Raw genomic sequence first — 24,483 nt, 5'->3', positions numbered from 1 at the left:
CTACTTACTGCAAATTCTAGCCAACTTTGTCATCCTATTAAACTCCCGAGTTTTGCGAAGCACCTCATCTTCCCAACATTCGTAGAGCATAAAGGTTTCAACCCTGAACCACCATCCTTACATACATTTGGTTAAACTTTTCTGGTGGTCTTTCATCCTCCAAAGCCCAACTGTTTTGAATGAGCTTTCAAGTGAAAGTCAATATTGGGAAAACTGAAAGCCTAATGCTACTAAAGAACTAGTGCTTTCAGCTTGGTCAAATGCTAAAATTATTTTTTTTTCCAAAATTATGCCTACCAATTCTTCAAATTTTCAATTTTGTCCCTTGTTACGTATTTTGTTTTATTTTCTTTTTTAAGAAAAGGGACAAAGCCCCTTGCTGGACCGGCAAAGGACTATAGCCACTGATGATCTAGATCTAGCGCCAATAGTCGTCGATTGAGGTCACCCAAGGTGGCGAGGGTCACGTGACCTAGGTAGCGTGCAACCCAGGCGACCACCACCTGGGTCTCACGGCCTTAAGCAGCCCTCACCTAGGTCTCACGAGGGTCGCGCGACAACACCTACGCTAGATCTGGCTCACCAGCAGTCATAGCCCTTCGCCAATCCGGCAAAGGGTCTTGTCCCTTTTAAAAAAAAAATAAATCCAAAGCCCATTGCAAAAGTGTTTTCCCAAATGCAACTTGAACTCAAAGTCCATTTGTAAAGAGTTTTTAACAAACACAATTTGCATTGTCCCAAATAGTTTTGGCTTTCAGCATTTATATTACACTCAAAATTCATTTGCCAAGCTAAACCAAACGTACGTTTACTGTCCCCTTGAAGTTTTGGGCTCGTGGATTTCCTCGGTGCCAAAATAAGACGCCAAGGCTGAATACTCTGGATACCAGTATCTTCCAGCAGATATTAGTTTACCGTCCAGGGCATCTACATCTACATCACGAACCCTTCTGCTGATACAACATTCTAAACTCAATGCCGACTCAACCGTCTCGACAGTGGGTGCTATAACATAATGATGTTAATTATTCCTAACTGCAGCAAATTTATTATTATTATTATTTTTCATATATTGAAAAGGCATGAAACTATAACAGCTATGTCAAATTTTAAAGCAAAATTAACAAACACGACACGTAAGTGAAACATATGTGAGATACATAGGTAAAAGTCAACAAGTATAAATTTTTATGGTGCATAAAAGCCAGGGGGGGCAAGTGCCCCACTGATAACATTGAGGTGCCGTCCCTGTTTCTAAGACCAAACCACAAACGAAATTATGCACCATACTTTTCAATGGAACAATAGCAAGCAACAAAGTTGAACGGACAAATAAATTGTGATTAAGACCTAAAAGTATTTTTAACTGATTAAAGGAAAGTGGAGTACCATCTGCATCGCTTTCAATAAGAAAGTATATCCCCCAAACAAGTATCACGAGTTTTAGGTTTGGCAACTTTGACTGATACTCCTTCAGCAACTATTGTTGGAGGGTGGTTGATTGGAAATGGACATTGCGGCTATTCAAATGAGATGCATATATAGAATGTTTCGTTGAGGAAAACCAGGTCCAGTCAAAGCTAAAATGGAATAAACTTACGAAGTGTAGCTAGGTATCTCATTCAAGACATTTTTTCCCGCAAGATACTAGAATAAAGCATCAATCAGATAACTGTAGAAACAATTCTGATTGGCAATTCATCTAAGATATGTTGAGTATTGATAAAGATTATGTAGCCCATATCCTATTCCAGTGGCACTTGTGTAATTTAATAAATGCAGACCAGTTTTCAAATCTGGTTTACATCTGCCTGCCTACGTCCCAACAAAAGATTTTGTATTATTCAAATACAGCGATGCTCCATGCCAAAAGAAAGAAAATGCACTTAAGCAAGAAAGGTCGGAAGAAAATTAAAGCCTACGTTTTCCCAAAGAAAATCGTATGTAATTAATGACCATACTCATATTTCACAGGACTGAGGGATTGGAAAACAAAAAAAGAAGAAAAGAAGAAAAGCAGTCCCGGGTCAGGATGAAAAGTGATATCTGAAAGCCCTCAGCACTCAGTGACATTATATATGTGCTTAATAATCCAGACGCGGTGAAGCCTCATTTCCCTCCCAAAAACGTATTACACCACTCTACAAAACTCAACCAGTTCCCTAATAGCCATGCGAATAACCTTTAAAATCAATCCAGAAAGCACATAAAAGAAAGAAGGAGAGGGAGGAAAGAAACTTTAATAATAATTAACAGAACAAAAATTGACTTTGAAAAAGAAGAAAATCCCTTAAAAGGCAGAATCTGCTCCACCAATCCCACAGAACACTGCAATTTTGTACCTTGAATCAACACCTAAAACCTTCCACCTTTCAAAACACTAGCCACCAAACAGCTAGCTACGTAAACCAAAGAACTAGAGGTGGATTTGTCTTACCAATAACAGATAATGCTAGGAAAACTATAGACCATGAGAAATATGTGAACACATACATGAGACAGATCAGGATTAGTGGAACTATTTTGAAGGGAATGCCCAGTAGGTTTGTCAAATTAAATCCATAAAGAAAATGAAAAATCATCAGTTATAATGTCTAACTAGATTGCCAAGTGACAAGCAGAAAGTAGCCCTGGGAGATGTTCAATATAATTTTACCTCAAGCCAGCTACTATGCACGAAATGTTTCTTGGCCACAACTGCATCAAGCAAAATATCCTCGACTTGCACAAGTTGATCGACAAGGACATGTGTGCATTCTCCACAATTCTCAGTCACCAGACCAACTCGAGAAAATAGTTAGCCATGAGGCTATAACTCTATAGGAAATACCGTTGTAACCAATTAAACATCTCATTATAGTCAAAAACCCTTCTATTTTAAATCAACGTAGTATAAGGCAAAAAACCATCTATATAAGCAATTTCTAAAGTCCGAACCATATGTGGAATGAAAGAAAGGTCCCTCTTATGGATAGATCAAATCTACGTAAAGAGAAGCGGAGCCGGTAAATTATCTATTAGGCAGAGGCACCTAAGAAGCCTGTACATGGATATAAACTGAAAAGGGCCACTTTCTCGCCTAAGAATCTGAATATATGAAAAGTGCAGCCACAGAATCAGAAGGCAGTGGGACTCTCAAATCTTCAAAACTCAAACAATATTTTTATGAGTTCCCCTATGAATTCACCAGCCAGTTAGGTACTTCAGTAACTGCTGGAGCTTCAGTGCTATTTGTTCAGTGCAGATGTGCACCAACAGAAACACAGCACACTGACAGAAAGGGACCACCCAAGAATGCTAGGTTCACGCTATTTCTCAAGCCGATAATATGAAGCTATCCCGAGTACAAACACATCCAAGAAAATCATAACAGAAAAGAAAAGATAGAAAGACCTAGCATTTCGACTTCTGCAAGTTACCAAGTTGATGAAATGGCATCTCACTATTCACGACTTAATTGCTGCATTACATTCCCTGGCAGCTAAAATTATGCATGGATTCTGCCCACAAACAAAAGCAATAGACTACAACTCTAAATGCACAGCCGATACTTTTTATCACACCTCAACCTTTTGCCACTTCAAAAGAAGATAATAAAAGCATCCAAAAGAAATTATAACATTCATTTATTCAGAAAGCAAATCCATATCACGCACAAGCCTACGCCTACATCATAAGGCAAGCCAACTAGCTTATGGGATTTAATAAGAAAAAGAAAACTGACCAATTGTGGATACTTTTCTTCGAGACTATGAAATGACGAGGGAGAATCCATGCGGATGACATAAAATACAAGCGGGACAAAACTAAATCTGCCAGATTTCAAAAGACATAATCAGGTAAATGTTCATGAAACTTTCAATGCCAACGCCAATCTTGACCTTTCAAACACTAATCCTTAATCTTAATGTAAAAGATTATGCAAAATAGAAGGCTACTCATTATAAATGTTAATGGACCAAATTTTCTTACAGGCAAACAAGAATGAAGTTACCTGTAGGTTGCATTACCAGTTCCAAAAGAAACCAAATCGCCATCTTTTAAACTGGCTTCCTTGTTAGGGAAACTCATGAACCTTTTCTTGGGATCCAAGATATTTGTTGATAAATGTACCATATTTCAAGCAACCTCTAATCAGGACCTTGGCAGAAGAGGTGGAAGACTCGATTGGCAAGGGACCCGCGTTAGTCATTGCAGCGACAGTTATCTCTGCATGAATCATCGATACTCCCTTCTCTTTGTAGAAAATTATGTCACAACCTGTAATTACAGCAAGGGGTAAAAATCATGACAGTAACTCAGAGACAGCCAACAAACATCGAAGATAGGATTTCCAGTGCCAAAGTTCAGACAGCGATGCTTATATACACGCAAGGTTGTGACTGTTACGCAGCTAAGCTGAAAGTAAGTTCTTGTTTCTCGACAAACAGAATGGTACCCCTTGAGAAGCCAGCGCGTGTATGCAGATCGCACCCAAGATGAATCGAAACCAAACCAACATACCCGGAGGCTTCTATAATTCATCTTATCTGCTCATATCTCCAGCGAAACTAGCAATTCCATCACCTTTCAATGGGCCCTATTCCCCATTGAGATGGGAAACGCTTCTATAATTGTTCCCTCACCCTCCGGCTCCAAGCTTCTTGTGGTGAAGAATTCTGAGACTGATTCTCCAACTCAATTTGAAATCTGGGGTTCGTCTCAGTTGGAGAAGGAATTCTGTGCTCCCCAATCTGTCCACGGTTCTGTGTTTACTGATGATTGGTAATAAACCATATCAGTCTCAAGCTCCAATGAATCTGTTGTATAATGTCAGTAGAAAATTGAAATGATCTCAGAATGAATAGGTTCAAGGGGATATCATGGAGCCATGATGAGTCTCTCATTGCTTATGTTGCCGAAGAGCCAGCTGCTTCCAAGCCCAACTTCAACAGTTCTGGCTATACAAAGGATAACTCAAATGAAAAAGGTCGTTGCAGCTGGAAAGGTCAAGGTGACTTTGAAGAGGAGTGGGGGAAACATACGCAGGAAAAAGGAAGCCAACTCTCTTTGTTGTCAATACTAAGAGGTCCCATTACGCAGTTTTAAAATGCTCTGCTCACTGGCAGAAGTTTGAAATTGCAACTTTAAGATCTGAATTAGCTGGTTGTGTGCAGTGGAGAGGTACAAGCTGTTCGAGGAATCACAAGCTCTCTAAGTACCGGCCAGGTCATATGGGCACCATCAGTTAAAGACACGAATGAATATACGGTTTTTGTTGGGTGGTCATCAAATCTTAGGAAGTTTGGCGTCAAGTATTGCAACAACAGGCCTTGTGCAATATATGCGGTTAAAAACCCATTCCATCAATCAGAAGCTGACAAAGTTGGTGTCAAGTGGGAACATCCTCAATTGGTTTCCTGCTCTTGCAAAAAATTTTCTTTATGTGACTATTATTGATATGACTTTTAAATGTGATTTTAAGAATTCTAGAACATCATCCAATTTTGTAGAGCTGATGCTGGTGTAGATTCTCCTTTGTGTAATTTAACTCAGAGCATCAGCAGTGCTTTCTTTCCCCATTTCAGGTATGCTCCTCTTGGCTCTTTGGATATGTTCTTCATTTGTTATTCGTTTGGGTTTATCATGTAATATTTTTTTACAAAGAATGCCCACAATATTCACTTAATGGTCTCCGTCTGACTCCAGTGATGCTTACCTTCCCTGCAGATCACACCATTACCTGGTGCCTGGCCACAAAAACCTGGATCTGCTACTTTTCCTTTCTTTGGGGTTCAGGTCTCTAACTCTTTCATTCCCTTTGACTTTTGAACAACTTAGGAGCCTTTCATAAGGTGTCTCTCCGACTAATTTCCACATTTGTTTTGTGCAGCCTGTCATAGTGGATAAAAAGGTTTGAAATTGAAGGCGAGTGTAGTGGATACATGTGCTTAAAAGTTCCTGGCCTGGGGCATTTCGTACAGTCTATGCTGATCATGAGCGATACGAAACAACATACTTCAAACCATTCCCAGGATACTATTTTATTGGTGATGGCTGCAACAGGTTAGTTGATACAACTGTTAAATTATTGCTTGAGTTACTTGCTTCTCAAGATCTTCTCTTTTGGTACCTTCATTCAAACATTTTTTATGTGCTCATACGATGTGGCTTTGTTTTTGTTGAGAAACTTCCAAAGACCAATTATTTTCCTTCTTGAAGCATCCAGTGCCTTGAATTGTGGACTAGTTATCTGATGATGCTTCACTTGCCTCTGCAGTGGACACCGGATTGGAACAGCAGAAGTCGAATCTGCTCGTCTCACATCCCAAATGTGCGGAAGCTACAGTTGTTGGTGTTGAGCATGAGGTACTTTAGAGAGGAGTAAATTGATGATAAAATTTTCATTGCACTTGCTTTGCTATCAAATCAACAAATCATGTTTTTGTCTCTAGGTGAAAGGACAAGCCATTTATGCCTTGGTCACTCTGGTGGAAGGTGAACCTTATAGCAAAGAACTGAGAAAAGGCCTCATACTCACCGTTAGGAAACAGGTTTGCATCCCACTAACAGTCATTTTTTTATTTGTAAACTAATTGCTCTTGCTTTCTTAAACTCCCCAAAGTGACTTATATTTGTCCTCTGACAACATGCAAGTTCTTGACAGAGTAACCTCTTAATGTGATGATAATTGTGATTCATCTGATTTTCTTTCCACATGCTAGTCCCACTAAAAACAGATATTGTTGAGCCGCTTGTTTGCTTACTCCTCTGAATCTGTCCTTGGGCTTTGCAAACAGTGCTTAATCCCTTTCGTAATTACCATGGGGCACTATGCTTAAGATCTCACTCGTACTTCTCATTTGATTATTAGATGCCTCTAATTTCTTATTGATTCCCTGGTGACATTTAATGATTTTGATCTTAGCTATCTGAAAGTTATTTGCATATTCTGATTAACAATGAACATATTCATCACATGGAGCTCTATCTCCCTTTACTTACATGAGATGTGTAACGAGAATGATCAAACAGTGGGACACATGCTAAATGGGCTCTTTTGGCTGATGGATGACGATGAACTCACCGCATCTAACACTTCGCCGACATTTTTTCTTTTTGGTTTCTCCCTTTCTTCCGAGCTAAAGACAACTATGTTATCAGTAGGATCTGTAATCCTCACATAACATTTACTACAGTAGCAAATATAGGGCCTTGTTGATGATGTGTAACGAGAATGATCAAACCAATATCGCTATTCCTCTGCTTGAGGCTTGTCTGAGTAGGTTTTCGTAAGGCATTATCTAGGCTACAATTTGAAAATCGATAATCTCCTGAGATATTTGGAGAATCTCTGTCTCAATTATGTGACTTTTTCGATTTAACCACATTGCTGATAGATGTGGATATACTTATCCTTCAATTCTTCTGGTTCTTGCAGGCAAGGTGGAGGATACAAGTAAAGTTCAAACGTTGCTCTTTATCGCTACTTTACCAGACTGGGTGAAGGGTCTATGTAACTCAATCTGCCAAAATTGTTTTGTTGTTTTGAATTTGTATCTTGGTTGTCAATGTTTTCTTGTAGTTGTTCAATAGATTTGTATATGATTCAAAAAAATCGTGCTATTTGTGGTTAGAGGAAAAACAATTGTGCTGTCATTAGTTGTTAGACTGGTGTTGTATGTCCATGCCAAGGCATATGCCTTGACTTCTTTTTCGAGGTTGAGACACCTGGAGTGCCATAACTTGGCACGGAGGGACACTTAAGTGCCATAACTTTAAAATGGTACACTTAAGTGCCAATATCGGAGTAAAATGGAACACTTAAATGCCACTCCGGCGAAAATCCGACCAAATGGCTGACGTGGCAATTTTCCGGCGAGTTTGATCCAAAACGGCGTCGTTTTACACGCCGACGTAGCGGAGAAAATGCAAAAATGACGCCGTTTCACGTCCGACGTGTAAATAATAATATAAAAATTAATTAAATTTAATTTAAACTTAATTTTATTTAAAATATTCAAAAATTAAAAAAAATTAAGAAAAAATAAAATAAAATAAAGAGAGGAGATCGAACGGGCGGCCGAGGGCTGAGCCCTTGCCGCTAGGGTGAGCGGTTCCGGTTCCTTACAAGTTCCGCTTGGAACCCGGAACCTACCCTCGGGTACGGGTTCCTCATTTTTTGGAACTCGGAACCTACCCGTCAACCAAGAACCCGGAACCTACCCCCCGTCACAGTTCCGGGTCGGTTCCACGTTCCAACAGGTTCCGACAGGTTCTTTTTTTTTTTTAGTTAAAAAAATGGAAATAAATGCAGCAATAATACACAAACTTCTCATTCATCAAAGAGAATATAACACAAACAGCAAACAGCATTTTAGAAGCAATAATAAACAAACTGTTTTTACACTCACGAACAATCCAGTAGTTCGAGCACATGATGGATGAAATGTGCTCTAACAGTGACCATAATTGCTCGTATATATCATCTTCGGGCGCCACCTCTCCAGAATTATGAGCACCAATGCCCAAATTGTTTTTCTTCACTTCACCAGCCATGATTGGATCAGCAATGAGCTTCCAAGACCCTCACCTGCTCAATTAGCCAGGTGCACCCATTAGCCTCTTCCCCTCCGATCATAAGCGATAACGAATGCAATTAAAAAGTCAGACACTATAAGACGAATTCCTTATTCACCACCATTGACAGGGAGTTTCCCCATACTCGAGCCACTTAGGAGCTATAAATGGTACTTAACAAATCGACACATTCATATATATCAAACCGCTGAAAATTATTCGGCCATGCAAAGCTACAAAAAAATAAAGTTTTCCCTAACAAACTGGGTCTGAATTTGAATTCCTAGCTGCTCGTTATATAATGGATCCGGAGATCGTCGTCTTTGGATTTACAATGAACTGTTAGAGTTGTTCCGGCTAGCAAACTGTTACAAATTATAACATGTGTTCTACCCCAAACATCTTCCACACAACTTATGAGCAACAAAGAACAAACAAATATGAGTTTCAAAATGACAGAGAGAGAACACTCACAAGAAGAGGTAAGCGTAGAGGTCAGCGGTGGCGAGGGCGAGCGGCGGTGGTCGAGGGCGAGCGACAGTGGCATCGAGGGCAAGCGGCGAGCTACAGCAGCGTCGCTCGGGGAAAGCTCGGAGCTAAGCGAGGGTGCTGCGGGTCGCGTGCTTCGGGGCACGGCGAAGGCAGAGTTGCGGCATCTTGGGCTTCGGGGCACAGCGAAGGCATAGCGGCGGCGTCGCGGGCTTCGGGGCACGGCGAAGGGAGAGCAGCGGCGTCGCGGGCTTCGGGGCACGGCGAAGGCAGAGCAGCGGCGTCGCGGGCTGCGGGCGAGGCGCGGCGAAGGCAGCAGGGCGGAGCAGAGCGACGCTTGGTGCGAGCCGCAGCGAGGCGAGACGCGGCGGGGATGCTACTTGGTGGCGTCGAGCGAGGGCGAAGAGAGAACAGAGGGCGAGTGTCGTGAGACAAAGAGACTGAGTGTTGTGAGATTAATTTGGGGCACGGTGAAGGCGAGCGCGGCGGTCGCGGCTCAACCCACGGCCAAGGGGGGAAGAGCTCGGTTCGGGCGGAGGTGGTGACGGTTCGAGCAACGACGGCCGGACGGCCGAGCGGCGGCGGCAAGAGGTGGTGACGGTGGCTTGGGACAGCGGGCAGATACCTCACGGCAGCGCGGGACGGCGAGACGACTCGTCGGACGAGCAAGGGGTGGTGGGGTTCGGTGGCCAAGAGATGGTGGTGAGTAGGGCGTGGGGCGGCGGTGTGGTGGTGGGTGAAGCAAAGAGCCGGCGAGAGGAAGGAAGAAGAAGAAGAAGCGGGGGGTTTCGGCGAGAGAGGGGGAAAGAGGGAGAGAGAGAGAGAGAGAGGGGAAAAGAAAAAGTTGGAGGACAGGGAAGTGACGTGAGGAGGAAAAAGGGGAGAAAAGATGGAGAGAGAAAAAGAAAGGGAAAGGGGGGAAAAGACGTGGAGGGGATTAGGGTTTTTTTTTTACCTTGGCCGGTTCCGGTTCCTCCGGTTTCGGTTCCCATAGGAACCGGAACCGAACCGGGAACCGCCGGTTCCCGAAAAGAGAACCGGGAACCGGAACCGCCCTTAGAACCGGGAACCGGAGTGGAACCTCCGGTTCGGTTCTCCGGTTCTCCGGTTCCCGGTTCTACTGGAACCACGCTCACCCCTACTTGCCGCCGCCACCTCCCCCCGTCGCCAGAAGGGCCGGCGACGGAGGGGGAGGGTCGGCCCCTCGCCGGATCGCGGCAGGGCCGCGACCCTCGCCCCAAATCCGGCGAGGGCTCGCGGCCCTCGCCGACCCTCCCCACTCCGTCGCCGGCCCTTCCCTCCATCGCGGCGGCGGGAGGCGGCGACGAAGTGGGGAGGGTCGGCCGACCTCACACGGCCCCGGCCGGGGCCGGGCGCGAGGGCCCACGAGCCCTCGCCCGGATCCGGGCGAGGGTCGCGGCCCGCCGCGATCCGACAAGGGCTCGCAGGCCCTCGCCATATGTCGCCCTGGGGCCGGCGACCTCGGCCGACCCTCCCCCTCCGTCGCCGGCCCTTCTTGGCGACAATGGGAGGCGGCGGTGGCGAGAACTCAACCCTCGCCGCCCGTTCAATCTCCCCTTTTTTTTTTTTTTAATTTTTTTAATTTTTTTTTTTTTTTTTTAAATTTTTCTTAATTTTTTTAATTTTTTTAATTTTTTAAATAAAATTAAGTTTAAATTTAATTTAATTAATTTTTATATTATTATTTATACATCGGACGCAAACGGCATCGTTTTTTGCATTTTCTCCACCACGTCGGCGTGCAAAACGACGCCGTTTTGGACCAAACTCGCCGAAAGTTGCAACGTCAACCATTTGGCCGGATTTTCACCGAAGTGGCACTTAAGTGTCCCATTTAATTTCAAAACTAGCACTCAAGTGTACCATTTTGAAGTTATAGCACTTAAGTGTCCCTCGGTGCCAAATTATGGCATTTGGGTTGTTCTTTTGCTCTTCTTTTTCGTTACTTAAGCAAAGCTCTTGTTGATGATGTGCAATTGAATGCTCTCTTAATTAATCCTATTCATCATTTGCTCAGGAGATTGTTTTTCACTTGCAGGAGTTCACAATTGAATATTGCTTTTTGGATTATTTCAATCAGGCGTAAAATGATAGGGAACTCACAGAGGACAACTTTGACAGTGTCATGTCACCATAACATAAATGAGTGTCATATGGGCAACTTCCTGCTTTGAAATTTTCAACCCAACTTCAATATCTAACTGGGCTGATGATGATTTGCAATAGATTTTATCCTTCTCTCAGGTCCACCGGTGAACGAACTAAAATCCAATTAAGTAGAGAACATTTTTCCACACCTAAAATGCATTGATTGTCATTGTTGGGTGAGCTAGATTACACCATATTTCACCCAAAATTTTGAGACCCACAAATACTATAAAACTCAAAACGCCAGAGGAAGGCTAATGATGAAAAACCACCCTTTATCCTCAAAATGCTCTCCAAAAAAGTGTATTGGGAAGGCTGGATAAAGGATTCGTTTGTGATGAAGTCGCCAGTTTATATTGAGCCAAATGAACAAAGGACGCATTGCCCGAACTTGGTTTCCAGAAAATCAGTAGTCGGTGACATTTTTAATTCATGAACCTTCAATCAACAGAGCTAAAGTTAGGCTTAATCTGCTAGTAATTAATACCAATAACTCTCAACGGTGAAAGGCATCTTACTGTGTATTGTAATACCAATTAAGTTGTTGAGAACCATTCCTCAGTAGGCTTGCTTTCCCAGTCATAGAGCCACACCGTATAGTGGAGGAGATATTGAACTGAAACAGCAAAAAAAAAAAAAAAAAAATTTGACGACGGCTTTTAAGAAGAATGACTTCTACCCTTTTAGAAACATAATTAAGTCCCCATCACAAGAATCTTGAGTGTTCTACAGGTTCTCAAAATCATGCAAGTGCAGCTGTATACAAGCAAGACATGCACACACCTAACCACATTCGCACACGAGCATGCATGCCCTATATATAGCAACAAATCAAGGCAAAGGTGTTCACGCCCCCCATATAGCAACAAATAAAAGCTAGGTTTACACCGATGGCCATTATCTCTCCATAAACACATGTAGAGCATTTCACTTGCTCAGTCGTTTGTCTAACAGCAAGAGTAGCATCTGTGAAATAGCCACCTGCGAATCACATAATCTAGACAACAATCTCTAGGAACAGGTACAACCATCTCTAGGAACAGTAACAATGAAGCAGATCACTAATAAAGGTGCCATTCAATTCTCAGGCAACAAAGAATTCTCAAAAAAAATGGTTCTGGCTTGTTGGCTACAGGTCTAAGTACATCTTCAAAAGCAACAAGAGCATCTATATTTTGATCTTCATAGTTGATAAAGCTAAAAGGTATATAGAAAAATGTAATGTGAAGCTGCAATCGACGCCCAGAGCCTGAAGTTACTTCCAGCCCCAATAGTAAGTTGCTCGAACTCAACAAATAATAGAAGACCTGTCAATAACACTTCAAGTTTTCGGCTTCTTTGGTACTCCCAAGTTACTAGGCTCAGGCTTCCGCTTTATCCCCAAGAAATGCTCAACCTAGAATACAGCCGAACATCAGAACTTGTGAAGTATGAACTAAGGGCAGGTGCCTTAAAAGTCAGGACAAAAAGATTCCCTGGTAAAAGAAAACAAAAGGAGAAGAGAGAAGCCCTAAAACCATTTTGACAAACACAGCTTGATAAAAATATCACTAAAATCGTGATGCCTAAGACCTTGCTTTTCTTCTAAAAGTCTAGTAACCTTAGTCTAAAATGCATCTGGAAGCAGAAGTACAAAAATGATCTGATGGTGGCAAATACTCAGAAATTATTCCAAGTGGTGTTAAAAAGATAGCCAGGCGGTGCCGCATACATAGACAGAAGGCAAATTCTAAAATAAGTCACTTACAAACAATCTTTCGGTATGCATACAGTGAAAGAACAAGAAATCTTGCTCATTGACCATCCAAACAATACCAGGATTCTAAACTAAACAGCCAACTTAAACTAGTTTTGACCCAGTAAGCAGCAATGCTACCCAAATCAGCAAAAGGCAGTAATCTGAAAAATCTGGAGAACAAAATAAGGGTTCCACAGTTCAGAAAGAAAATATGATCGCAAATTGTCCAGGCCAACACAGAATTAATCGAATGTATACCTTCATCAACCTCGAGGCCTGAAACAATCTTTCAGTATCTGTCAAGACAACCCTGCTTTCCTGTGATTCTCCAATCGCAACACTCTGATTTTCTGCATTGTGTAAGTATTTTCTTCTCCGATGCAGGGTCATCACTGAATCTAAAAATGACAGTGCTAATAATAAGTTGAGTGTATGCATATACCAATAGGGATAAGAATATTTGGCTTACTTGTCATCATAGATTCCAGTTTTCTTCTTTGTAAGCTTCATCCCTCTGTTTCTGCTCGCCAATTTCCACATTCTCAAGCATCTCAAATTCTAAAGTCAAACCACGAATTACAGCTGAAAAAAGATCTTTAGCGACAAATTGATGAAGTTCCACATTATTGGTTGATATAGCTAGAAGAATCACAGTAGCACAAAAAGAAGAAACTTCACAGTAGCACAAAAAGAAGAAACTTTGGTCACAGAAAACTTCTAAACACATCTGTAATACAGGAAGAGCCAGACCTTTGTGATTCATAAGGAAACTGTAAATGGATTAGAAGAGTGAAAAGAATCAAATATGAATATACCAATTCACACAAAGAACAGGGAATAACAAAAATCTGCTCATCATTTATACCTAACCATAGAGCTTTGTGCGTAGATGTCCAACTCCTGCAAAGAAGACATGTCAGTGCGGTTGGCATGCCCCAATTGTTCTAGTGAAGGAAGCCCTGTATTTAATGCCAGGGAAGCTATCGCAGAGAGGAGTGCACATATTTCACGAGTTAAATCTCCAAGTAACTTCTCCTCCATAACCTCAACTTTCAAATCTGAACTAGCAACCATGCCAGTAGTATCCGGCGCCCTTGATCCGAGGAAACAGTTCGGAAACTCATGTTCCTAGCAGCCAATCATCTTTAAAAAACTTGAAATGCAACTGCAGCCAAACAGTCTTCACGCACTTTTGGTTTTTATATATCAAATAACACCAATGAACTAATGTACAGATACTCTGCCACAAACTAGAAGATTTATTTAGCTATAGGTTTTTTAGTCGAATTATCAGCTGTAGGTTTGAATGCCTGAAAAGATCAGCCAGAATTTGTCTTTTACAAAACCATAGTTTTGCCCGAAGCGTGCTGATTATGCTTTTGTAGTAAGAAGTCATATGGTTTCAGCAATTTTGTTCCGACTTCTTACTACAAGCACCCAAGCAATAAGCAATGCACAATCTGTCCAAATAGTATAAGCAAATCATTGCAAGTAATGGTTTTGGGCAAGAAACCATTCATTAGCATACACAGCAATAAGCAAATTCTCATTCGGCTCATCAATCAATTCTCCCAAAGATAGACAGAAGAAATTTATCAGTCGGCCCATCAATCAATTCCACCTAAGATAGACAAGAAATAAATTAGTGAATTAGGCAGCATTCAAATTAATTCGCAAATTGCATTTCCTCACAAGTGTGAACCATATCTACAAATAAAAATACAAATAAAACCTTCACAAATTGCATTTACTTCTACATATAAAAAAAACAAATAGAACCCACTGCTGACTCGTTAAGCACGGATTACTTTTTGTCAATGTCCAAACTCTTGACTCAGCTGCTGAGCCTACTGGTGAGCCTGCTGTTGAGGGGCCAGCGGCAGGTCCTGGGGCAGGAAGAGGGGGCAGGAAGAGGGAGCGGAGGTCCTGGGCAGGGAGAGGGGGCGTGCCCAAAGAGTAGATTTTTGCAAGAATAATCAGATCTTCTCTTGCGCCGGACGGACATCCGACGGGTCAAGGTTTGATTTCGGTCACCGGGAGGGTTAATTTCCTCAACCGGCTGAGAATGTTTAGCCAAATATCATTATCAGTTATTTCTTAAATGATTTCATGATTAAGAGGCTCAGACTCCGTCGTTGCAATTCTTATTGCAGAACTTTCAAGTCGGTCCGGATAGTCGGTCCGAATGGCCGGCGCCATCCGGGAAGTTCTGCAACAGGAACGACGGAGCCGGTCCTGTATTCTCGTCCTAAGTTATAATACTTTTTACCTTTACCACCAAAAAAAAAAAAAACGATTGAGTCTGAGCCTCTTAATCATGAAATCATTCAAAAAATAATTGACAATCATATCTGACTAAACATTCTCACCTGGTTGGTTGGGAAATTAACCCTCCCACTGAACGACATCAAACCTTGACCCATCGGATCCAAAATGGCTTCCACTGTGTCCACTTCATGCTGGCTGCGGGCAATCTTGCGAAAAGATCAGTAATAGCACGTATACCTGAAAGACTACATGAAACAGGTATACCTAAATCCGATAAAACCGAACTGAAATGAAAGTAAGCCACAGCATTTTCTCCATAATTATGGAGAACGACGTGGCGGTATCTGTCGAATGATCGGAAATACCACCCACAGTAAAGGGTCGCCCGCAGTCGATTTCTTTCCATCCTTCGCGGCAAGAGCGAGAAATGGGGAAGGGTTTGAGAGAGGCGGAGGGGTTTGCGGAGGGTTTGGAAATCCGAGAGAGGCGGAGGGTGAGAAAACCTCCGATCGACCTCAATTTGTACCACGAAATTACCAACTTTTTTTTTTTTTAATAATCTACTAACATTTATTTGTGTTATATTAATAGGTGGGTACGGGGTGGGGACGCGTAAGTTTCAAAGTAGGTTTCGACTCCCACGCCCTGCAAGAGGCAACACAAAAGTTTGAGAACGAGTATAGATTAGAAATAAAGTAAGACTAACCAGAGAAAAACACGCATTTTTTACCAAGGCTTTTGAAAATTCGTTCATATTTTACAATGTTATCAATTTTTCATTTGCGGGGATTAAGTTACCCATTCTTATATTAAAACTACCAATTCACCGGGTTAAATATAGTTTTAAATAAGGTTTGTTTCGCAAAAAATATCACGTTTTTTTTAAAAATAATTTTCAGGAAGGTTTTTTTTTTTTCAAAAAATGACCATATTTTTGGTATTCGGTTAAAATCTAAAATTTAAGTGAAAAATAATTTTCACTATTCATTATCTAATTTACTTTTTGGCAAAAATTCCCTACAAACTAAATTTTAATATTTTTAATAGACAAAAAGATAAATTTAATTTTTATATGTTTTTAAAAATGAACTTTTAATTATTTTATTTAAAAAAATTGAATTTTTATTTCCTTTTTCCTTTCTTTTCTTTTTCCTTTTCCTTGTCCTTCCTCCTCCTTCCTCTGTCGTTGCGTGCCTCGACGATGGCCAATTGCCTATGGCCAACTAGACACCGATCGATCGAGCCTCAAGCTCCCTAGCCTTAGTTGAGCTTGGGCGAGCTAGATCGACCAAGTTGTGAGCTCGCCGATTTGATCTAGGCGAGCTCGAGCTTGCCGAGGCCAGCCTAGCTTGCGACTTGCCGATTCAATGAGCTTAAGCCTTGCCCTTGTCAAATTTGGTCTTTGGCGAGGCTAAAGTTGGCCTATGGCCGACAATTGGCCAAGGAAGAAGGAAAAGAAAATGGAAGAAAAAGAAAAAAAAATTAGAACTTAATTTTTAAAAAGAAAAAGAAAACAAAGAAAAAAAGAAAAATGTATTCGGTGAAAGAATGTGAGATGGAAGGAGTTATTGAAAATATTTTCCATTTTTCAGAAATGAAAAATATTTTCCCACTTTTGATGGTGTTTTTTCCAATAACATAAAATGTTTTTCTTAATTAGTTCATTTTCCGTAAAACGAACGCTAGAAAATTTGGAAAACGTTCTCTCGACCCGAAAGTTATTTTCTGTGAAACGAATGAAGTCTTATCAACATCTTTTTCAATAAGTCACCAATATTCAACTGTGGAGTTTAAATTATCGATTATAATATGAAATTATCAACTCTTATTTCACTACATACCATTCTAATTATTCAATCGTTTAAAAAATACCATCTGTTTTAATAATTTAATAATTTTTATAGGAAAAATTCAAAATAAGAGCTTGAATGGCTCTTATTTTCTCAAATAATGACCTAAACTAAACTTATTTTTCAAAAAAATGAATGAAGTGGTCAGATCAATCTCAAAGAATGACTTAAAATAATTATGACTATTTCAAATAAGGGTCTAGGCTTGTTGGCGTGTGGATTGGCGAAATATTCCGGCTAATCAAGAATATTTTGGTCCAAACTTCTTTTGTTCTTTTTCCTTTTATTAGGACAGTGGGACAAGTGTGGGTGGACTTTAGGCTCGTTTGGTTCGGCTTCTCTAAGGGGCTTTGGGGACCTAAAGCCCCTTTGAGAAAATATTTTATATTTGAGTCACTTGTGAAAGCTCATCGAGCATATATTAACATTCCTAATGCTGAAAGCCCAATGCAACTCATGAGGTGCTTTGAGCATTCGACATTCTCCCAATGCAAGTTCCACTATTCACGCGTCACTACTGTTCATCTTCTTCCCCACGACTTCGAGTTCCCCGCTAGCCCCGCCACTACCTTCACCGTCGACACCTTCCTCTTCTGCGACAAATCCATCCCCTTCGACGAGTGAAAGCAGCACCGCGTCGACTCTCTGCTTCTGCACTCCAACTCCTTCGGCTCTCGCGAACCAGACCTCAAACCGCCAAATCCGGCGGTCCAGAGGCCAGATACGGCCGTCCGAATTTGGCCTTGACCCCCTCCCCCTCGACCAACCGACGGCCCTCCTGCCTCACCGTTCTGGGACGCCCTCAACTTCGAGTTCTCTGTCGGCCCTGCCGCCACCTTCGCCTCCGCCTCCACCATTGACGCCTTCCTCTTCTGCGGCATCCATCCCCTTCAACAAGCGCGAGCAGCACCGCATCAACTCCTTGCTTCCGCACTCCAACTCCTTTAGCTTGCGCGAATTAGGCCTCAAGCCGCCAGATCTAAGCCTCTATGACCGTAGACGACGACGTGCGTCGCTTGAGGTCGCAACCTCGGCAGCCGATGGTTAGTCGGCCGCCAGATTTAACTTTCAAATTAAAAAAAAAAAGCAAAAAAAGCCCATAACAGATGTGAGTTTTGCAAAATGGTATTTGTGCTAAGTAACCTTTCAATGCTACAATTTACCGAACGCTATAATATTTCGAAAAATCAATTTACTTCAAAGGTATTTGCATTCTCTCAATTAGGGGTGTGCAACCGAACCGGATATATCCGGTTCCCAGACCGACCCACATGGAAAACAGGGTCAGGAACCGGTTCCCTTTGAAACCGGTCCGAGAACCAATTCCCAAAATTTAGAACCGGTTTAAACCGGTCCGGGAACAAGTTCCGAAGGATTACCCTTCCTGGACCGGTTTTGGAACCGATTCTAAGACCGGTTTTGTAAGTAGAGGTCCAAAACTCTTTTTTTTCTCCCAATTTATATTCTTACTCCCGCAATCACACGACGTTTTTCCTCTTAGCTCTCTTAAACACACACGATACTCCTCCTTTGTCGTTCCTCTTCCTCACTTGCTTCCCTCCCTCACCGACTCCCTCGCACCGTCTGACGAATGGACAATGTTCGTTGCTACCAAATTATTGTGTATCACATGAATTGGCTCACCTAATTTCTCTTTTGTAGGAGGAGTTATGCTTGCATAAATGAGTAGCTTCATGTAACAAATATGGGAATAAGACTATTATCAGACCCATGTTTATTTCTAATTCTTTGCCTTATGATTTTATTTATCATAATTAGCCCTGTGAATCCTTAATTTTTTGTTTAATCAAAAATCTAATGTATTTATTTATTACAAGTGCTTAATGTTTCAATACAAATTAGGAGGATTACGTTATTTTCTCATATATTAATATAAAATTTAAAGTCGTATAGGATATTGAGAGATTGCAAAACAAGTTCAGTGGAAATAGGATTGACCCTAGAACCGGATCGGAAAAATAGGATGGATTGGATGTAGGGTCCAACACAAACAAGATCGGGTGCAGGGTCTAAGTCTAAACCCTACCCACCCCGGACCCGATCACCCCTTTCCCAATGGCATTTTCGCAAAGCCGAATCAAACAGGCCCTTTGATTGCTGTAAATATGGATATGAATGCATGTTTCCACGTACACACCTACTTTTGCTTGCATAGTCAACATATTTTTATGTATTATTTAATTAATTCTAATGGTATAAATTATGACTCCTCTCTTGGTGCTTTTCCGTTTGGAGGCATCATTTTCATGCCCATATGCCCCCCTCAAAAGAAGAAACTTTCACTTGTATTTTTCTGAATTAATTATTTTTCTATTTGACTTTGGATCACGCTCTCCCTTTCCTCGCATCCCAAAGAAGACATTTTATCATGTTCGTATTTTATAATGTGAGAGATTCGATATGACTAGAGTCTCATGTAGGAGAATTGATATGCTAATAAATAATTAATATATCTTAATTGATCAATAATTCATTGACTTAAATTTTTTTTATAAAAATGGTCTAACTAAATATATTGACGGGCTTGAATTTAAATTCACAGGACAATGGTGACAAATGGAGCTAATATGGCAATTACTTGGCTTAAGATTAAAAAACGATGTCGCATCCCAAATGTTATTTTGTCACGGAACTAATGTGGCAATTGCTTGACTTCAAATGAAAAAGAAAAAAAAAATCACACTCATGCCAAATGTTATCTCAACGATTAATGACCCTAAAGCCTGGACAACCACTAGTGGTGAGTAATTGGATGAGGTGACGACACTGGCAACTTCAAAACCAACCCCTAGGTCGTGATTGTCAATGTGCCGTCCAAGGACTGTAGTGACGAATGACGATCAGTGAGGACTATAAATTCTTTTGTTCAGTAAACCAAACACTTGAAAGTCCAGTTCTCAAAAAATAAAGTCCGGAGTAATAAATTATTTTAAGTCAAACGAACACCAACTTTTGGGCCCTTTTCCTTGCATTTTCATCGCCAGCGTGCTCTCCAAAGTACCCTTAAGCCTGGTGCTGGGTCGGGCCGACCCGGTTAGAGCGGGCCTGTCTCGGGTCATGCTTTTGTCACTTTGTTTATCCAAGAAGAGGTAGGAGAAGAGGAGCTTCGTGGCCTTTTACCGAACGCCTTGCGTGCGTCCCAATCCACTCGCACCCTCCTTGAAGAAAACGCATTGACAATGAAGTCCGAACCGATCAGCTCAAGCCCGGGTTCGCAACATTAAAGCTTAGAAGTGTCCGAGGGAAAAGATCGTTCTGTTTTTCCTTTGAAGGTCAGTAGGAGTCAAAAGGAGAGAGAGAGAGAGCTGAAGTAGGAGGAGGAGGAGGAGGAGGAGGAGAGGAGTCAAGAAGGAATCGTCCCACTTTCGCTTTTGAAGTTTCTTGGGCGTTCTTGCTTTTTACGGGAAGTGGGTGTATCTCGTGGCGACTGGTGATGGTGGTATTCTTGGATATGCTGCGTTGGTATTCTTGGTCACGCTTTGTTACTTTGTTTATCCAAGAAGAGGTAGGAATTCCAGTTTTCTTGGTTGAAATAAAGAACCTGTGTCCGTCCATTGCTCAGTCTGTAGCGTCCACCTCAACTGTGACTCATTTAGCTTCGACATTCCCATAGACCTGGAAATATTCAAGCGGTTTGGCAATGCTGAGGCCGACTACTTAGCGAAGGGAGGCGGAGCTCTCTCCCTCTGGTGGTATCATCTTTTTCGAGTACTCCGCCTCCTCCATGTAAATCTTCGCCTTCAAGCATATTGGGATCTTTTGCAAGTAATCTAAGGCTATCAATTTTCAGCTGTCTGGACGTGGTAGAGAAGGTATCAGTGTCAGGAGAGTTTTTCAGATTCCTTTACATCTTTCGAGGATCATTTTGCTGGGATTCTTGAGAAATAAAGAGCAATATATAGCAATAATCGGTAATACCATGTTTCTGTTACAACTCTGCTCTTTTATCATAAGCTTGAGTGTGGCTTTCAAGGGATAGTATTAAGCTATCTGTCACATTTGCGTCATTTCTCAGAAGACAACCCCTCACATAAGTGACGATGACAATTATGTTTTACGACTTCAAAGTTGAGAATAAGCAAGCAAGTTGATTAAGATTGATAAACATAACCTCCTCGACAATCACTTCTCAGTCCTCTTTTTACCAGTTATTAGTTGGATTCCACGCCATAAATGTGCGAAACCACCAGCTTACCATGACCATACTGATGCTAAATGCACCTTTCCATGGGTATCCTAAAACCATAGCAAACCAGCAAAAAGTTCCCCAAACATAAATCACGAGCGCACACGAAACCTTAAACAAGACGCTCTCAACTCAACTCCAACCATAACAATACATCTCGCAGCCAGTTAAATTTACCTGCCGTTGAACACTGAGACACAAGTCTCACTCAAGCATCCTCATGTCCAACCAAAGCGAGAAGCATCTTCTTGTAGTCCCCAGATGTGTCATTTGCAATAGCCCGATCTAGAGGAACACTGTTCCTTTTGTGGTACTGTTCTTTGATCCGCTGCATGTCAACTTCCGCACGAGTGGTGACTACTCTGGTAAGAGCCCATTCATCTGTTCCCAGCTTGTTGATGGCCAGACGCAGTACCTTCTCAAAGTACTTCTCTGGATAAGTCAAGCACTTAATTGCTGATCTCAGCAGTTTCAGAAATTCATCATTTGGATCAGCCTTCAGATCCTGCATTACAGAGGTTTCCACACGATTACAGCACCAAAGCAATCTCCCAGAGTAAGCTGTGTCTTAAAATGAACATAAAAATCTCCACTAAGAAATTGAAAGAAATTCAACAGCTGACACCTGACATACAGAATAGGAACATATATAAATGAAAAATATCTAGCGAGACCATTAGAGTGGTCGTAAACACTTATATATCAGGAGAAATCAACTAGGCAACTTGCAGATCAAAGTGACATCAGCCCAAGTTAGTCTTTATGTAGGGCGGTTTCGGCTTCTCTTTTATAATAAAAATTATCTGAGGACGACTCATTACTATTAAAACATCAAGCTTGTTACATTAGAGCCTAAAGAATATGGATTTTCAAGTTTGGTCTCATGATAATGATGGATACTGATCTAGGTATCAGATGAAAAGGATCTTTCATCTGTCCTCATATATCAGTACAGGAAAATGTGGGGGGAAGGTGCCTGTATCAAGTAAAATCTTAATTGTGGCATTTCACTCTCCAAAAGGTCACTTTCAACAATCTCACTATAGCAGAGTAGATCTCTAGATACATTTGCAATGCCAAACATCCAGAGAAGTAAAGGATTATTTTCTCCATAGCTTTTAGACGCATGTGCAATTGCATTATAAACTGCAACTTCACAAATTCTGAAGGTAATCCAAAGAACAGAGAGTCCATGGCGAATCCTTTGCTTAGTTAAGTTCAAGTTCCAGATCAAGATCCACTTGACACCATTATAAATTTGGCAATACTATAGTATGTAGCTATGGAGAAAATAAGTAGCATACCTTGTTGATGGCATTCCCAAACTCATTGTTGTAGTAATTGAGGGTTGCATTAAGCTGAGCTTTACTTCTTGTAGTAACAATTCTGATGAGTTCATCATGATTGTAAGCCTTCTCGTGAATCTTCTCATGAAGTATCTTAGCCTCTGATCTCGCCAATGTCATGTTCACCTCAGGCCCCTCATACCGAAAGGTACTTGCCGATGGAGGAACAAGCAGCTGCAGTGTATGCAGAGATCGAGCTCGCCCAGCCAGGCGTGAGGTCGGCCTCGCCGCGCCGGGCCGACGGTGACCCAGAGCCACACCGTCGTCTCCCTCCACCGCATCGGCGACCGCGCTCGACGCCTCCTCGCCGCCACCGCATCGGCGACCGCCCCTCCGCCTCACGCCCGATCGACGCATCTGCTGTCCGGAGCCTCCGTTCGCCACCGCCGCATCGATCTCACCGCGCCATGACCCACGACTTCGAGATCCGCTCGATCGTCGACCCCGCGCCGGCCCACGACTCGACCGGCCGTCCTCGCCGCTCCGCTCCTAGACGTCTCCGCCGCTCGAGACCCCACGGCCGAGCCCCGCACCACAAAAAAGAAATACAAACAAACAGGCCCAAACTTACCAAACGTGTTTCTATTTATTTTTTATTCCCAAAACAAGTTTACCAAACGCGTTTTTTGTTGAAATTGTTCCCTTAAACAGAAACACTTTCAAATGGTAGTTAGTAGTTGAAGGATGTGACCATTGTTAAATCGGAAGAATTTTCATTCGACCTACCTTTGAGCATATCCGTAATTCCCGGAACAATTTTTAAACAAAACACAAACAAACGCACCCTTAGTAACATTTTTGTTCCTAGAAATTTTTTTTTTTAAGAAATAGTCTTTTCTATTTTTACTCTAGAATAATTTCTGAGTAAAAGAATATTTTTGGTAACTACACAAAATTTATATTCTCGAAATAGAAAAAGAATATAAATGCGTTTAGTACAATCCATAATCTTTTCTTATAACGTAGCATTTCTTTTAATTTTTTAATAATTTTTTAAAAATTGTTTTTCCCTTTTTCTTTTCTTCATTGTGCGCCGGTTGTTGATGCTATCCTTTGTTTGCTGTCCACCGGCCACAGCCGCCCGATGGCCGAGGGGAGGCGGTAGTAGGGGGACAAGTGACAAGGAAGAAGACAAAAAAAGAAAAAAAAAAGTGACTTATTTCTATAAATTCAAGAAGTTACTTTTTTTTATTTCTTATTTCTATTCCAAATCTATTCCTCAATCGTTTTTTTATTCGAGGGAATAGAAAAATTAATTGATGTTACTAAATGAATTTCTATCCTTTTTATTTTGGAGAGCCAAAAAAAAATAAAAGGTTTCTAAATGGAGCCTAATTCGCGGAAATATTTTTAACTCAAACGAACACAACTTTTGGGCCATTTTCCTTGCATTTCCATCGCTAGGGTGCTCTCCAAAATAGAACTTAAGCCTGCTGTTGGGTCGAGCCGGCCCAACCAAGTGGCCCATAAATCCATCTAGCCCGGTTAGAGGGGGCCCGTCTTGGGTCACGCTTTGTTACTTTGTTTTTTTTGGTAAGGACGCTTTGTTACTTTGTTTATCCAAGAAAAAATAGGAATTCCGGTTTTCTTGGTTGAAATAAAGAGCCTGTGCCCGTCCATTGCTCTGTAGTGTCCACCTTAACTGTGACTCATTTAGCTCTGACATTCCCAGACCTGGAAATAGTCGAGCGGTTTGGCAATGCCGAGGACGACTGCTTGGAGAACGGAGGCAAAGCTCTCCCTCTGGTGGTATCATCTCTTTCGAGTACTCCGCCTCCTCCTTGTACCCCTTCGCCTTCAAGCATATTGGGATAATCTAAGGCTATCAATTTTCAGTTGTCTGGGTGTGGTTGACCA

General features: G+C 41.7%; 1 protein-coding gene and 2 long non-coding RNA genes across 3 annotated transcripts; all 3 read right to left on the bottom strand.

Moving 5' to 3' along the window:
- Positions 1–8,291: 8,291 nt before the first annotated feature.
- LOC120286472 lies at positions 8,292–9,360 on the bottom strand. The gene is made up of 2 exons (XR_005545132.1): positions 9,034–9,360; positions 8,292–8,572 (listed from the first exon to the last, which is right to left on the bottom strand). It is a non-coding gene; the product is annotated as an uncharacterized LOC120286472 (long non-coding RNA).
- Positions 9,361–12,106: 2,746 nt separating this feature from the next.
- On the bottom strand, positions 12,107–15,728 carry LOC104415793. Its single transcript, XR_001981133.2, has 3 exons — positions 13,425–15,728; positions 13,214–13,353; positions 12,107–12,613 (listed from the first exon to the last, which is right to left on the bottom strand). It is a non-coding gene; the product is annotated as an uncharacterized LOC104415793 (long non-coding RNA).
- Positions 15,729–21,162: 5,434 nt separating this feature from the next.
- LOC104415792 (annexin D2-like) lies at positions 21,163–22,983 on the bottom strand. Its single transcript, XM_039300284.1, has 2 exons — positions 22,585–22,983; positions 21,163–21,785 (listed from the first exon to the last, which is right to left on the bottom strand). The coding sequence occupies exons 1-2, from the start codon at positions 22,981–22,983 to the stop codon at positions 21,489–21,491; spliced, it is 696 nt and encodes a 231-aa protein (XP_039156218.1). The 3' UTR covers positions 21,163–21,488.
- Between the last annotated feature and the right edge of the window lie 1,500 nt (positions 22,984–24,483).

The sequence above is a fragment of the Eucalyptus grandis genome, chromosome 8 (genome assembly GCF_016545825.1).
Source record: "Eucalyptus grandis isolate ANBG69807.140 chromosome 8, ASM1654582v1, whole genome shotgun sequence".
Lineage (NCBI taxonomy): Eukaryota > Viridiplantae > Streptophyta > Magnoliopsida > Myrtales > Myrtaceae > Eucalyptus > Eucalyptus grandis.
Note: the sequence above shows the minus strand (reverse complement) of the source record. Positions and strands in the feature narration are given on the sequence as shown.